At 47.4% G+C, this 17,061-nt stretch overlaps 1 protein-coding gene across 1 annotated transcript in view; it reads right to left on the bottom strand.

Moving 5' to 3' along the window:
- LOC147703340 (maestro heat-like repeat-containing protein family member 1) overlaps nt 1-17,061 on the bottom strand; it is an 85,497-nt gene that overhangs the window by 29,630 nt on the left and 38,806 nt on the right. Inside the window, exons 12-13 of the mRNA XM_086931784.1 lie at nt 14,427-14,479; nt 13,167-13,274 (exon numbers count right to left, since the gene is read on the bottom strand). Coding sequence (XP_086787910.1) covers nt 13,167-13,274; nt 14,427-14,479 — 161 coding nt within the window. The remainder of the gene's footprint in view (nt 1-13,166; nt 13,275-14,426; nt 14,480-17,061) is intronic.

Genomic DNA, 17,061 nt, shown 5'->3' on the forward strand with positions numbered 1-17,061 from the left:
GAGATGAAGTCCCTGCACACTCGCAGCCCCGCTGGTGCCTCACGCCCCTTACCGCCTTTCCGCCGAGGTCCTCACTTGAGCACGCAGACAGCAGCCGAGACTGGGGCTCCCCTGCGAAGCGGCGCCCGCGAAGCGGGTGCGGCGAGTCGTCAGCAGGGAGCCTCACACGTCGTAGCAGAAAGTGCGCTGTGCAGTCGGTGGCCTCTTCACAAAACAGTAAGTGTCCCCAGGTAATACTCCTAAACCTCCTGTTACCACTAGTGGTAATCCCCCAGGTGGTGGGAGTGCCCCCAAGAATGTGGTGGGCATTACTTTGGGCAATCAGGAGGACTATGGCCTAGCCAGGTTCCCTGACCACACTCTTGTCTGTGAGACTGGCATGGGGTTTGCCAACTTCACTACTGGACCCCACATTTTGGGAAAGTATAGACAAGAAGTTTTAGTGAATGGTCAGAAAGTTGAGGCATTCAGAGACACAGGGGCCAGCCTCACCATGGTGAGTGACCATCTGGTCCCCTCTGCTCAACTGACCCCTGGTTTTACTTATCAGGTGACAGACATTCATGGAGTGAAGAGAAGGCATCCCATGGCAGTAGTCAAGCTCAGTTGGGGTAATGTCACAGGGCCCATGAGAGTGGCAGTGACAGATAACCTACCTGTAGATTGCTTACTGGGGAATGACCTGGAACTCTCAGCATGGGCTGAGGTGGAGCAAGAAACTCACTCCAGAATGATAGGCCTATCCAGACAGGTTAGTGGGGCAGTAATAGCTACAGCCCCAGTCCAAGCACCATTCCTCCCTGAAAAGGTTGGAAGGGCAGTGGTAGCCACTGCCCAGGCTCAGACAGACTTTCCAGAACAGGATAGGAGGGCTGTGACAGTCACAGCCCAAACACAAACTGAGTGCCCTCCTGAAAAGGTTGGCAAGGTTGAAATGGTCTCAGCCTCTACTCAAACCGATAGTGAGGTTGTGAAGCCTGAAACAATGGATCACTCCACTCAGACAGAGAGCATTGAGGAGGAAGAAGAGTCTTCCCCCTCCCAGACACTAGGTGAGAGCCAGCCTCCTCAGGGAACTGACTCTACCCCTGTTGAAGGAACTGCCCCAGAGGTAGTCAGGCCTAGCCTGGCAGAGCCCCTGATGGCAGGGGAACCTTCCCAGGTGGGACCCAGTCTGGAGCAGGTAACCTGCCCCTCTCTACCCTGCCTCAGTCAGCCCAGGGCTGAAGAAGACAGGGAGGCCAGTGGTGGACCCCAAAGGGCCCCCTGTCCAAAAGAACCCCTTAATCAGCAGATTAGGATCACTGAAGCTGGTAAACCTAGCCAAGTGAACATAGAACAGACTCCTGAGGGATCCCCCTTAAAAGTAGTTAGGGAACTCCCACAGCTGGACACTGTTGGGCACAGCCAAACATGGGGCCTAAAAACCCCAGACCTGACCTGTCCCTCCAGTAAGCCAAACAGAGGGACTCAGCCTCCAGCTTTAGGTAGCCAGAGGCTGACCCTGAGAGCTCAGTGCATCTCAGCTAAAGAAAGAAAGGCACACATGATGGATGGTGATTGGAGGAAGTTGAGCCCAAAGGTAGAGGAGCCTCACTTCAGTACTCCATCCCAGCATCAGCCTGCTTCTTTCCCAAGACACACCAGAGACAGAGATTCCCTATGGTGGAGACCCTCAGATACCCTTAGGGTGAGGGGTTGCCTAGTGGACCATGACACAGGGGGAAACCAAGCCAGAGCTGGTCCTTCCTTATATGGCCACTTAGGTAATAGAGGCTTACCTGGACAAGGATAGCCTTATCTCCTTTCGTTTGGGGGGGGGTTGTGTAGGAAGGTACATCCTGACTATGGTTGCCCCCAACTTTTTGCCCTGTGTTTTAGCTGGTTTTGGACATAGTCGACCTGGGACCCTGCCAATCAGGACCCCAGGCCTACTGCTCTCTCTTTAAAATGGATTCCATGTACCCTAGGTACATTTCCAATTGGTACTGGGCCACCTTATCAGACCCTGTAACTCAGGGCATAGGTGTACCCAGGGCTGCCAGGGGCTGCAGCATGTATTATGCCACCCCTGGCTGGCCTCCTAAATTTGACACAACTGGCTGCATGACAGCTGGGGCAAAGTCGTGTAATCACCCTTTGCTGTAGGTGTAGTATACCTATACCTAACCCTAAAATGGACACACAGATTCCTATCAGTCACTCCTATGGCAGGCCTTAACAATCCTGAAGGCAGAGTGCTTGGAATCGTGTGAGATGGTGCTCTGGCATGAGCTGAGCCTGTCTGCAGCTTGCAGAACCAAGTCCTAATAGCTGTTCCATGATATCGCATACCATATACTCTTAAGTGCATTATAATCCTCGCGGTTAAATGCTATCTTTGGTATTGCTTTATCAAAACATGTCGAGTAAGGTGTCATACGAATTGGAATACTAACCCCTCGCCAATTCTGGCAACGGGGTTAGCATTCCACCCTTCTAGAGGGACACGACATGTATGTAACTGTGAACCCCGGTTAAAGTTAACTGAAGCCTCAGCTCCACAAAATGGATGCTGCCACCACAGACACGAGTCTGACCTCCTGCTGCTGGGAGTCCTTCCAGCGAGGGAGGCCTGGACAAAGGGTTTCCTGTCCGGGGCAGTGCTAACACCGTCCCAGACATGGTTTTGTGTATCCTGGGTAGGCAGGGCTTTTCAGGAAGGTGACTGCTGAGTGGCACCCCGGTGCTCACTACGCATAGGCCAGTCAGAACCAGTTCCAGGGGCACACCAGCCCCTGGCCTGGGGAAGTCCGGCAGGGGAGAGGGGTGTAACCACCCCCCTCCTAGTCCCACCCATAGGCAGGACCTAGTCACCGGGTCAGCCCCCTTTTTTAGTATAAAGATAGGAGCGGGCCCCCTGTTCAAATTAGATCATCTTTGGAATCAAGATACCACTTTCTTCGAAAGGACTTCACGATTTCTTCTTCAAGATTCTCCCTTGTGGCTAAGGAGTAGTCACCCTGCATCAAGCGGGCACCATCCTAAAGAACACTGCGGTCTGCTGCAAGTCCTTCATCACGAATCCGACGACCCAGCTCGACGAGACCCGGCTTCCCTGGCACCTCTGACCTCTACTCACCTCTACAGCCAAGCTGAGAACCGTGAGTGCGACGAGACCTCGAGGGACCGACGATCGCCAAGACTGCACGACATCTTTACTGCAAGCCCACCGTGTCCTCCACTGGTGAGTGCTTTGGGGTCCGAGAAGCCCCGACCCTGCGCAGCTCCAGCACCCAAGGTCAGCCTCCCTGCATCTCCACGATCTGCGTGGGGCCCTTCTGCTGTTTGCTGTGCACCGCGTTGTTTGGCTACTAGCCGGCTGGCTTGTGGCCTTCTGAACGACGCCCAACGACTTCACGACTGCTGGTCTGGTTGCTCCAGACTGGCCCTTGCTTCCCTCTTGAAGAGAGGCACCCCGGACCCTCCTGGTCCACTCCAGATGCCATTTTGAGTCCACCGCGTGGGCTTGAATTTGCCAAGGCTTTGTTGCCCAATCCTGGGTCCAGCGACGCCGACAGCTTCTATCTTCGTGGGACAGCTCGATCCTCCATCCTGGTCGCTGACAACGCCTCCTGGTCCGTGAGATCTTCGAGCTCCAGCGTCACCCACTCACCTTGTCGAGGTGGCTACCATCCGGTGCCCTCCTGGTGCCCACTGACTACTGGCTAGTAGTCTCGAACTTGGTCCCCTCTGCTTTCAGGTGTCATCTATCTTCGAGATCCAGGCTTGGATCCAACTGAACTTTCTTCACTGGTCACCGGCCAGCATCTTTTCTTCCGGCTCCTGGTCCGTCTACGAGGATTCCCGACGTCTTTTCAGACCTATGCAGCTGCAGCCCCTGGGCTAGGTAACTTCGGCATTTCGGTGCCCCAGCATAGCCTCACTATCCAAGGGTCAGAATCTACTTTCGTTTTCTCCCTACCAGGTCGGGTTCGCCCGAGAACACTAACTTTCTACTTCCTAGCTACCATAGACTTTTGTCCGCATCTCGCGTGAGAGTGCACACACTGCACCCGAGTCCCCTAGGCCTCCTAGAAGTAATCTAACGATTCCCTAGTCAAGTCCTAGCGATTCCAAAAGCTATTAGTACTGTACCTACCTGCTAGGAATTTCGCATTCCACTTTCAGAGTATATGGTTTTCCGTGCCCCTCGGGCATTTGTATATACTGTGCTAACTTAAGTATTTTTGTAAGAGTTTTGGTTTGTGCTTAGTACCCTGTCCTCATAAAGAGTACAGGGCTGTTGTGATCTTTAATAAATAACTGTTTATTTTCATAACACTTGTGTGGTGTCCTTTCACTTGGTGTTCAAGGGGTATATGTGTGGTAAACAGCTGGCTTAACACGCCCTCTCGAGTCTTTAGCCTTAGACTGCTCGTATCCATGCTACTAGGATAGCTGGTCTATAAGGTTGACTTACAACCAATCATCAATAAGGGTTGCTGGACTGATACATAGTGTTCACTAGAATAGTGAGCACTGCATATCAGGCCACCTTCTCACACATGGGACCTGATATACCATATCACCATTGACACCATGTCACATATGGAATGCCCGGCTATGGAGTCCCGAAGACCACACTAAGCAGTGCTTATGATAAGCATTTTGGTCTCTTCTACAGTAACACAAATGATTCTGTTGATACCAATGAGGTGGTACCCTCCAATAAGAAACCATTTAACTGTCTTAGTCTACTGTTTGAGATGAACAAGTTACTTACCTTTTGTAACGCTTTTTCTGGTGGATACAGTATATGCCTGTGGATTCCTCACCTTGTGAATATCCCCCTGGGTCAGCAACATTCGGAAAATTATTTGTAGCTCGCCGGCGTGGACAACGTCACAGAAACGCACGACATCGCGCGCGGCTCAGCTGACGTCACCAACTCCATAATAGGCCTATGCCGGCGTGATGACAACAGTTCCGCCCTTTTTTCCGTGCCTTGGAGGCACACGGACGGACCAACAACAATAGATATATACACAGTATACACAGTACAAACTAGTCAAGGTAACACACATAGTGTGAATATAAATCAGTAAATCATGTACAAGAACACACTTCCTTTGAGGATAATATGTATACATTAAAAAAACATTACCAGAAATTCAGGTATAGAAGAGTGGACAACGGGGAGGCGGGTGGGCATGTGAGGAATCCACAGGCAGATAATGTATCCACCAGAAAAAGTGTTACCGAAGGTAAGTAACTTGTTCTTCTGATGGATACATCTGCCAGTGGATTCCTCACCTCGTGAATAGATTCCCACAGCAGTTCCCACTCCCGGAGGAGGGTGTCCACTCTATACCAGAAAGTCCTGAAGGACAGAACGCGCAAAGTGGCCGTCCCTCCTCACTTCGGTATTCAAGCCGTAATGCTTCGCGAAAGTGTGGAGGGAGGCCCAAGTTGCCTCTCTACAAATGTCCTCTACAGGAACACCCCTAGACAAAGCAGATGTTGATGACTTTGCTCTAGTAGAGTGAGTTCTTATAGCCTCTAGAGGTTCCTTACCAGCCAGGGCCTAGCAGATCTTGATGCATAGAATAATCCATCTCGAAAGTGTGCGCTTGTGCACAGCTCTTCCTTTTCTGCAGCCAACAAATCCAACAAACAACTGGTCAGCCACTCGATAGTCCTTTGTCTTATCAAGATAAAAGCTCACCGCCCTCTTAGGGTCCAGACGGTGAAGCCGTTCCTCCTCTTTGGAAGGGTGAGGGGGAGGATAGAAGGTAGGAAGGGTAATAGACTGTCCTAGATGGAAGGGAGTTACCACTTTAGGCAGAAAAGCAGCCCTGGTCCTGAGAACCATTCGTTCAGCATGAATGGTCAAGAATGGGGGCTTCGAACTAAGAGCTTGAAGCTCACTTACCCTCCTTGCCGAGGTAATAGCAACCAGGAAGACCGTCTTAAAATACAAAAGTCTCAAGGGACACTTGTGCAAAGGTTCGAAAGGAGAACCCATCAGAAAAGTAAGCACCAGATTCAAGTCCCATTGAGGTACGATAAAGGGAGTAGGAGGAAATTTATTCATCAGGCCCTTTAGAAATCTTAAAACGACAGGAGAATTAAATAAGGACGGCTGATCCGGCAGGCAGAGAAATGCCGACAAAGCCAAAAGATAACCTTTGACTGTAGCAACAGAAAACCCTTGATGCGCTAAAGAAAGAGCAAATTGAAGTATATCTGATAAACGAGCCATCAAAGGATGGATGGATTTCTCCCCACACCAGGAAACAAACCGAGACCACCTATAAGAATAGATAGACTTGGTGGAGTCACGTCTGGCCGATAGAATGACATCCACCACATCATGTGGGAGAGAAAAGGAATTCAGGTTGCCCCGTTCAATCTCCAGGCATGAAGGTGTAAGGTCTGGAGGTGGGGGTGTAGAACCTGCCCCTCCATCTGAGAGAGGAGGTCTGCCTTGAGAGGGAGATGGAGCGGCGGGCACGAGGAGATGTGGAGAAGATCTGTGTACCACACCCTTCTCGGACAATCTCGTAAAGGAGTTGTGAGCCCCAACTCAACTGGTTTGCATCCCCCAAAGCTCCCTGCATCGGATAGTGGAGACTGCAGAATGACAGGCAGTGAGCATTCTTGTGAGTGGTGAACAGGTCCACCTGAGGAGTTCCCCACGTCCGAAAGACGTGACAAGCTACCTCTGGATGAAGCCTCCACTCGTGGTCGGCCGAGAACTGCAGACTAAGACTGTCTGCACGCGCGTTCAGAACTCCAGGCAGATAATTTGCCATCAGGCAAATCTGATGGTCCTGAACCCAGAGACGCAGAGCCTCTCTGCAGAGACACTGCGACCCCACTCCTCCCTGTTTTTTGACATACTACATCGCGGTGGTGTTGTCCGTCAGGACTTGAACCAACCGCCCGTGAAGGGAAGGGAGAAAGGCCTTGAGTGCTAGACGTATCGCCCGCAACTCTAGAAGGTTGATGTGAAGCAACCTTTCCTCTGGAGACCAAAGCCCCTTGATCTCCAGATCCCCCAGATGAGCACCCTACCCTAGAGTGGATGCATCCGTTATCACCGTGGCAACCGATGGAGGTAGATGGAAAGGCTTTCCTTGAGACAGATTGCCTTCCACGCTCCACCAAGATACATCCGCTGCAGCTTCTCTGGAGATCCTCACAGACTCCCTGAGATCTCCGTTGTGTTGATACCACTGCCTGCAGAGACACCACTGGAGTGCCCTCATGTGCCAGCGTGCATGGTAGACCAACAGAATGCAGGAAGCCATCAGACCGAGCAGGCGAAGGACCTTCAGGACTGGAACGACCGCTCCATTGTGAAATAAAGGAATCATTCCCTGTATGTCGAGAATCCTTTGAGGTGGAGGGAATAATCGACATACAGTTGTGTCAAGTACCGCACCTAAGAACAGGTTTCGCTGGGAGGGCACCAGGTGAGATTTGGGTACATTTATTGAAAAACCCAACCTGTACAACAACTGAGTTGTGACTTGCAGATGATGGAGCACTGTCTCTGGAGATTCTGCTTTGATCAAACAATCGTCCAGATACGGGAATACAGGTATCCCCGACATTCTGAGATGTGCTGCCACCACAGCCATTACCTTGGTGAAAACTTGAGGTGCAGTAGTAAGACCAAACGGAAGGACCGCAAACTGGTAATGTTGCGTTCCCATCGTGAAATGGAGATACTTTCTGTGCTACTTCAGGATAGGAATATGGAAATAAGCATCCTGCAAGTCGATCGACCCCATTCAGTCCTCTTCCAGCAGCGCCTGAAGAATCTGAGCAAGGGTGAGCATCTTGAACTTCTCCTGTTTCAGGTAAAGGTTCAAGATCCTAAGATCCAAGATTGGACGAAGTCTCCACCCTTCTTGAGAATCAGGAAATACCGGGAGTAGCATCCCTGGCCCCTTTCCTCCTCCGGAACCACCTCTATTGCACCCTTTCGTAACAGTGGCAGGAGAAGTGTGTCTCAAATGGTTAGAGCGGCAGACCCTGATGCAGAGGTCTGGTCCGGGACCAGGGTTCAATACCCGCCTCGGCGGGTCTTGGGCTCAATTTCCTTGGACCTGATAATTCTCGCCTCAGTGCCTATTCTAATCATGGGTGCCACTCTGCAACTCTGGGCAACAGCTTGCTTAATCTCCACAACGGCCCCAAGAGCGCTGAGATGCCTGGCTTTGCCTTGGGGGTGCCCAGGAGTGGACATTCCACAGGGAAAAACCAGGAAGGGTTCCTAAGCGGTATACGGACATCGTTGGGACACCTCCGTTGGAGGTAGCTGTGCACTTTACAAATGGCATTTACTTCCTTCTGCAGGAGAAGTAGGTGGTCCTCTGAGCAAAATCCTTGGCAAGGAGGGTAATCTGGTGGAAATTCCCGAAAGGGAAGAGCATACCTATTCTCTACAAGATTGAGAACCCAAGGATCTGATGTAACGATTCCCAATCCCGTAGAAAATGGGTAAGCCGACCCCATACAGGACCCGCATGATCCGGAATGGCGGATCTAGGGCTGCTTTGCTGATGGTAAAGGGGGTTGGGAAGAGGAGGAGGAAGAGGAGGAGGAGGCTTGACATCCTTGAGGACGAGCTCTCTGTTTGCCCCTGTAGGATTTATATTGTGGATTTTGCGGTTGCTGAAGCTGTTAAGTTTGACGGTAGGGACGAAAGGACAAACGTCCAAAACATCTATACCTCTTAGTCGCAGAGCCTCTGGACTGCAGCCCCAAAGATCTGGCTTTAGCCCTAATGTCATAAAATCTTTCCAAAGCTGCATCAGATTTTTTGCCAAATAGTCCAGCACCATCAAATGGCAAATCCAACAAGGCTGCCTGAACGTCTGCAGAAAAGTCAGATGACTTCAGCCAAGCAGCCCTTCTAGAGGCAACAGAAGTTCCCATAATGCGAGCAACTGAATCAGCAGTGTCAAGACCACTTTGAATCACTTGACATGCAGCCGCCTGTGTATCGGCCAACACCTCATTAAAATCCTTCCTGCTGTCCTCAGGAATTTTAAGAGCAAACTCCCGTACAGAGTCCATCAGGGCATGTATATATCTCCCCAAGAGACATGTGGCATTGGTCGATTTTAGAGCCATACTTGCCGAAGAGAAAATCTTCGCAGTCTGATCCTGTTTCTTGGACTCCTTATCCCCAGGCACTTGAGGGAAAGCACCAACAGTCTTCTTCGAACAGGCTGCCTGTATAACCAGACTTTCAGGCAAAGGATGCGAGGATAGAAACTCAGGATCACCAGGTGCTACCCTATACCTCCTCGCAACACCCTTAACCACTGCAGGAGCTGTAAGAGGCCTGTTCCAAACCTCCAATATAGGCTCAGTCAAAGCCTCATTAAAAGGAAGCAATGTTTCCACAACTGAAGATGGGGAATGGAGGACCCCAGTCAAAAGATTAGATTTGTATTCAGCTGTAGGCAAAGTCAAATTTAAAAGATCCGCAGCTTTTTTGATGACCACATGGTATGGTGCAACGTCCTTTGAAGGGGCATCAGATACAGAGGAAAGCTCCCATTCAGGGGAAAGCTCCAAACCACTAGCATCCCTCAAATCATCAAAATAGTCCTCCTGAAGCTCACCTTCTTCCACCTCAGCCTCAGACTTTTCTAAATCTTTGCTCCTCTATAGGACACTGAGCTTCTCGCCTCGATCTCTCCTTCAAGAGTCGCGCCGTCGGATCCGTGACCGACTCCGACGGAGCCGGTGCCGGCATCGAGATCAGATCCGGAAGCCCAGGCCGCTGCTCACGAGGTCGAGTCGGAGCCGGCGACGATGGAATCGGCGTCGACTACCTCGGAGGCACCAAGAAATGCCAAGGCGGAGCCGGCGCCGGCATAAATGGCATGAAAGGAGCTGGAGCATAGGAGTGGGAAACTACTAAATTATATGCCAATGGACCCATGGGACCCGAAGGTGCACCAGAGGGGTACATAGCTCTCGAGTAGACTCCATACATTGCATTTAAAAACAAAGTAGAGTCTTGACCTGTAGCTGGGAAGGGCGGGTAAGGACCCACAGGATGCTCTCTTGGAGGTTCCAGATTTGCCTCCTCTTCCACAGGCGGATGGACTGGAGTCATCGAGCCCTCAGGTAATGGAGCCTCTTTTTCCTCTCGAGCCGGGGATGGCGCCAGAGAGGGATCCGATACCGGAGCCGGAGAACGCATTGGCAACTCCAAGAGCGAAGCCTCACCTTCTGGAACACCAGGTGAAGGAGACACCTCATCTTTTTTATGCCTCCTCTTAGGCGACTTTGGTCTCGACTCCGAGTCCTTACCGGAGTGATGTCGAGATCCAAACCTTTGCTTCTTATGCTTCTTCTTCTTTGACCTTGAAGCATGACCAGATGACGACCTCGAAGGCGACGCCTTGCGGGACCTCGACCTTGACTTCGACTTCGACCTCGCCCTACTCGAACGCGATCTCAAAGTCTTCTTCTCCTTTCTACCGTTGAACTTCGCCACCAGAAGTTTCGCTTCCCTCTCTCGAAGAGCCTTCGGGTTCATCTTCTTACACGAAGAACAGCCTTTGACATCGTGGTCCGAACTCAGGCACCAAATACAATCCTCGTGCGGGTCCGTAATCGACATCATCTTGCCGCACTCCCCACATGGCTTGAACCCGGTCTTCATAGATGACATCTTCAGCGAGAAACAAAGAAGCAAGAAGACACCAAACAGAGAAAAACAGTAACAAAGTTACTAACAGCTACAGAGGTTCCACGAAACCGTTAGCGTCGACGACGTAGAAAAAAGGGAACTGATGTCATCACGCCGGCGTAGGCCTATTATGGAGTAAGTGACGTCAGCGGAACCGCGCACGATGTCGTGCGTTCCTGTGACGTCGTCTACGCCGGCGAGCTACAAAGAATTTTCTGAACGTTGCTGACGCAGGGGGATATTCACAAGGTGAGGAATCCACTGGCAGATGCATCCATCAGAAGCCGCCTTACTAATACCATTGACAACTTTGGTCGGCCTGCATTTGACCGCTACACACTCCAAGATGTCCACCTCGGAGGGATGATACTTTTGCTACACAAGCACATGAGGGGCTTGCTCCTATTGGCTCCAGCCTACCTCTTCTCTTTCCTCTTCTCCTCATTTTACATTTCCCAATAGTGCTCACCAAGCATCCTAATCCATTGGGAATAGACCACTTGGCCGCCTTGTGTTACTTATTACATGAGGTGGCCTAGATTTCCAACATGAACACAGATGCCAATATGCCTAGATTCCACCATGAGGGATCGCTAGTAGTTATGTGACCTGATTTGTTCTCCATCACTGTATATTCAAGAGTACTTAGGTTTACTATACTTTTCTCTTACCATTACCCTTGATTAACAAAACATTCAACTGTCTTAGTTTACTACTTAGACACCACCTTACAAAAGCCATGGATGACTTTGGGATGCCCAGCTTTTAACCACTGCACACTCTGAGATAGGCGCCACTGAGGCATGATGCCTCTGTTACATCAGCACGTGAGCAGCTCACTCCGTTTGGCTCAAGCTCGCCCCTCCCCCCTCTCCTCTCCTCATTGTCCACTAGGTCATCACTCCTTCCAGCTGCTGCCCACGCCACACCTGAGGACAATCGCTCCAATTGCCCATACCTTCAATGACTGGTCTTCCCCTGCTCAGTCTCGAGCCAGGTGAGCAGAGGAGGGTAGGTCTCTTGTGCTCTCCTTGCAGAAACCATGTGAGTATAGTTGCTTCTCTTGAAAACATTTTCTTTTTCTTTTAACACAGAGTCATTTGGGTCCCCTTGATTTACTGTTTCTTTTTACTGGCCATCATAGCTCTTTCCACTGTCAGCAGCTGAGTACAACCCTCTGCTTTTAACCTATAGGGCATAATTAATTGATCCAAAGGGTAAGACCCGTCACTCACAATGGAGGACAACCAATCACTTATGATACGCTAAGTAACACGAACACAGATTGGTTTATTTTGTCTGTTCCATGTATGTTCACTTGCTTATTCTGTTATATTATATGTACTTGTGTGTTTTTCACTTCTTTCACGTTGTGGTGACTGGTCAGCGCCAAAAATAGCATGAACATGTCTACCTTTAGAGACACTATGATACAGTGAGTTGGAAAATCGATTCTGGTGACACATTGAACCAAACATACAAAACATTTGTTTACTGAGTGTTTTCTTTATTTTTTCATTTATTTTCTAGGTTAGATGATTAATTCTAAACATTTTGAACCAGGTATTTTCTTCTAAAGGAATACCTTAGCAGCATATCATGTCTTAGGTGTGGGGTCGGACTATCCCCCATATTTTTGGGCCTGACGAATCATTGTGGAACCTTTTTAGGCCATCGAAACCTGACCAAACTCACAGATTTAGTCTACTTGGATACATCACGCCCCTGTATTAGCCCCAACCAAATTATATTTTTTTAATCCTACCAAGGGAACCATCACATTACAGTTCAGTTCGGTATCTCTTAGATAGTTTTAGTCTCCCTTTACTTCACTGTACACATTTACATCACCCCTCACATTCAAAATGTCCTTCCACAAGCACTTCTCATCAGACAGCAAAAAAACAAAGATCTCCCCTAAAGTGACTCTTCTTGGGGCCCGTAGAGCATTATAGAGCTGGACCTATGAGAAGCAAGCCCACTATGAAGCATTACATCCTCAGTGATGTGTGAGGGCACCAAGAAATAATCCTTAAGATTCCCCCTTCTTTGCCCACCTTCCTTTCTTTTTTGCTTTTTGATAGGAACAATACCTCCACTGCTTTTTGCATGAATATGGCCTCACATCCCCTGAATGGGGTTTGGCTCTAACATGAAGACTACCTATTGGCTAAAGGAGATCAATTAGGGAAATGAGTATAGCCCTGAAATGTTGTGGCTTTTATTGATTCAAGTGGAGAGGATTACCTCAGGGAGTTCATCTCCATCTGCTTCTTAGTAGGTCAGTCCTTCCAGGGAGTGGGAGAACCATACCTGATTTTCCCAACAGGCTAAGCCCAATGCTGTGTAACCATATTATAAAAATTACCTTTACTAATGGAATACACAGTTCTACCCTTCTCAAACTTTGTGTTAAATTGGCTTCCCCAATGGTTCAATACTGACCCTTGAGAGCACTAACCTCTTCATTCACATGATGGGCAAAACTGTCAATCTGTTCGGTGAGTTCTTCCATAAAAGAGACATGCCATTCTCTGTATGGGGCTTGTTTTAGGATAGTCCCCAGGAACTACAAGGAAAACAGTGAGAGACTTTAATGCAGTAATAGAAACGTAAATGCAGTATCCACGGCTGACGGCGGCAGTGATTTTGAGAAGATAAGGGTAAACAAACTTCAGCTAACAACCTCTGTAATGACGAAATTATATTTGGACAGAAGAGCCAGAGAACACATACAGCAATGCTTAAATAGTGTGGTGTGATATCAGTGCTCAGAAGAAACAGGAGGCCTTGACAGTGGCTGTGATTTACACAGAAACACATGCAACAAAACCATGCTACCCACAAATTATTGTGAAAAGAGCAACAGTGCAGCCATCCAGACATAAAACACATTGGGACTATGCAACAATACCACATACTTAGAAGCAGAATGCAAATACATTTTGGGTCTCCAGCATGGGGGCAGAATGTAAATTTCGTGTTAACAAGGGTGAAGACTGAACACAAGGAACATAAAATTGCATCTCAGGAGCACAATAGACGCGCAGTGGAGTGTGATGGCCTGGCAAAACATACAGTAACAGAGTGACAATTCAAATGAAGATAGGGAGCATGGATCATGTGCCAATCCGATTGCAGAATATGAACTTACTGATAATGTGGAATGCAGTGGGAAGAGTGATAGTGTGATAATCCAGGGAAAGAAGAACGTTGTGCTAGTGTGACTATCCTGGGGGATAAAAAAGAGTCGGGGGAAAAAATTACCAGTAAGGGGCTACATTTGTAGCCCTGTGCAACAACAGTCAGATTTATGAGTAATGCAATGATCACTGTAGAACCTGTAATTTACCTGGGTAAAGCATGCAGATAAACTCTGATACATATAGGACTAGGTGTCGTAAGCATGCAATTTCCAGTTTTATGAGTGTCAACTTGGGCCAATAAGGTTTTTAATGCTTCTGGTAAATATTGCATATTAGGGAAAAGTTATGTACCGAGTACAGCTGCTCCCCCTCTGTGCCCAATCATAATCAACGTCATAGTAACGATCATAATCCATAGAAATAATAGGGATATGGTGAGAATATTGCAACCTCATAGCAGAACAGCACTATGATGGGGTGGATTTAATATCTGCATATATTCACCCTGAATGAGTGGCTATGGAAAACAAAGAGACAAGCGTCATGTGTGACATTCATTAGCAATTCAGCCTTACTGAAACAAGCGTGCATTTCCACTTTGCCAAGTCAAAGGTTCTTTCTGTGGAAGCTGAAATAGGAGTTGGTAAAAAAGAAATATATGTAAGTAAAAGTGAATAGCAAGCAACATTTCAAAGGCAATGTGCTTACATACCAAGCACTAGCAGAAGTAGATTCACACAATTCAAAGTGGGCAAAATGTGTTTGTTGGCTCAGCCTGTCCTGGGAATTGAGTTTAAGGTCATTAGTTGTTCATGTGCCCTTGATGTCACTCTTAGCTCCTTATATCTGGTTGTAATTTTAGGTTTATATATTCTAGTTTCCTTTCTTATATAACAGAAAGGTCACCACACTACTTGTTTGTAGAAAATCAGTTTATTACAGAGCTACTGCCAATAAGTATTTCAGCTGTCAGATGAAGCCTTGATCACATAGGGGATCGCTGTTGTGGTTCAGAGTAAAAAAGTGCATATGTGCTCTAAAATTAAATACACATAGAAAAATACTCCTTTATTATATCAAAGACCAAAATATTTTGTAACACTTCTTAATTTGCTATAATACCCAATGTACCCCAATATAGTCCTAGGTAGTTTCACAAGCTTTTACCTACATTTGTCCTACCTTGCTCTACATAACAGTTCTGGCCCTGACCTTTTACCTAGTTAGGTGCTGCATAAATGTTGTTTAGTATTCTCAAAAAACTAGCCTAATTTATTATGCATGAGGATTCTTAGTATCACAGCAGGATTACAATCTTCTGCATAATAACTCTGTATAAGGGTCACCACTATCGTCATCCTTGGCTGACATGCCCACAGTACCATGGCACATCTAGGTAGAACCCCTGATGGTACCTTTCAGGTATATAAGTACCACATCTTTGCTGGGCAAGCCGGAGGAGAAAAAGATTCTATGCTGACATGCTGACACGAGACGCTGAAGTCCCTGCATGCAGACACTCCAGTTAGCAGTCGTCTGACATTACTTGTGGGTTGTCCACTCGAGATCAAGATAGGGCCCTTTGCTTTCTCACATCAGGTATTGGGGTTTGCTCTTTCCTAGGAGGTTCTTGGCTATACACCAACAAACATGCTAGGTACACTTAGGTACATCTAGTTAGGGTTTGCATCATAGGAGTACTCACTATTAACTTCATGTATTTATATGTCTGCATATATTCACTATTTTAGTACCATGGTAGAATTCTACTTTTTATTTACTCTATTGGGGCTTGTAATTGTCTATATCTGTTTCTGTCTCGTGGTCGTTGCAGCACATCTATTTTATGCTAGAGTGACTCTGGTTCAATAAATACTTATTGAAAACGCCCCCACCATTTAGTCTGTGTATCTCTCTGAGATAAAATGAGCACAAGTGACCAAGCAAAAAGTATTGTACTGTTTCCATGATCCCTGAGGGGTCAGGGGTCTCATGTTCGATAGTTGCCAGAAACTATTCTCTCCTTGGTAAGGTTGTGGGGCTTATAGTGACACTGTGAGCTAGCTGGTCTACATACTAACATATCCTTTGGGGTGTCTGGAATCAGTCTGGACACCAATCCCTTAGTTTATGTTGTCTAAAACGTGGAGATCCTTTACAGATTTGTAGGAACTACCCGACTAATTCACATAAGTGACATTATAATTTGCAATTAATTCTACCTTAAAACACAATAAAACACTTCTGCATGATATCTGCTACACAGGCTGAAATATAAATCTTGTTTTTCAGAAAACAAGGGTGTCTAACCTTACAGAAATATGTATCAATCAATTTATTAACAACATATCACCAACTTTTCTAAATGTTCCTCCATGTGAACTTCTCACATAGTAGGATTCAATTAGGCAACATTTAAAACATTACTTTTAACTGCAACATAGGGTTGTACCAGAGTTCTAACATTTTCTTTCATATTAATTGCTGTGAAATACCCTGTTCATCCTTAGTCATCACACAAACAATGTTATGCCCGAGTAGACTAAGCTAACCTACCATGTACCCTGACTAATACCTACTTCTAATACAAACGCAGAGAGAGCGTTTGGTGTTTATAAATGCGTGTGCAAAATCTCTTCTGTATTGAGGCCACCAGGGGTCTTTGTTTCAAGTTTAGTCATTAGAAGAGTTGGTGCTACTGAGTTGTTACAATAAATCACAATTGAAATAAAAGAAAAGGTGCAAAAAACAGGTAGTGCTCTACAATATTTCTGACCTTGGATACACTGAAGAAATATTTTTTTCTATGTTTGTGGAATTTTTGGGCACATATGTACTTTAAAACACTGAATCAAGATGCCGCATTCTTATGTGATCAAGGCTGCGTCTGACAGATGAAGCTCTTCATGGCAGAAGCTTTGTATGAAACTGATTTTGTCGGCAAACCAATGTGTCAACGGCCTTTCTGTTATATGCGGAAGTAACCCAGAACTTGCAAGAAGATACCTGACTCTGTTTCTGTTATTTCCTCATTCGGTTTGGAGTATGGCATTGGCCAGCTACAACGAAAGACTGTGACTATTTCTTTTTTTGCTTACTTATACAAGCCTTCAGTCAGACCTCCTCATCTGCTGGTCTAACGTGTCCTATCATTCACATTCTCTTCTGTCCTCCACAGCATACATCATGGGCCAATTCTGCAGTTGGCTA

Source organism: Lissotriton vulgaris, chromosome 7 (assembly GCF_964263255.1).
Source record: "Lissotriton vulgaris chromosome 7, aLisVul1.2, whole genome shotgun sequence".
NCBI classification, from domain to species: domain Eukaryota; kingdom Metazoa; phylum Chordata; class Amphibia; order Caudata; family Salamandridae; genus Lissotriton; species Lissotriton vulgaris.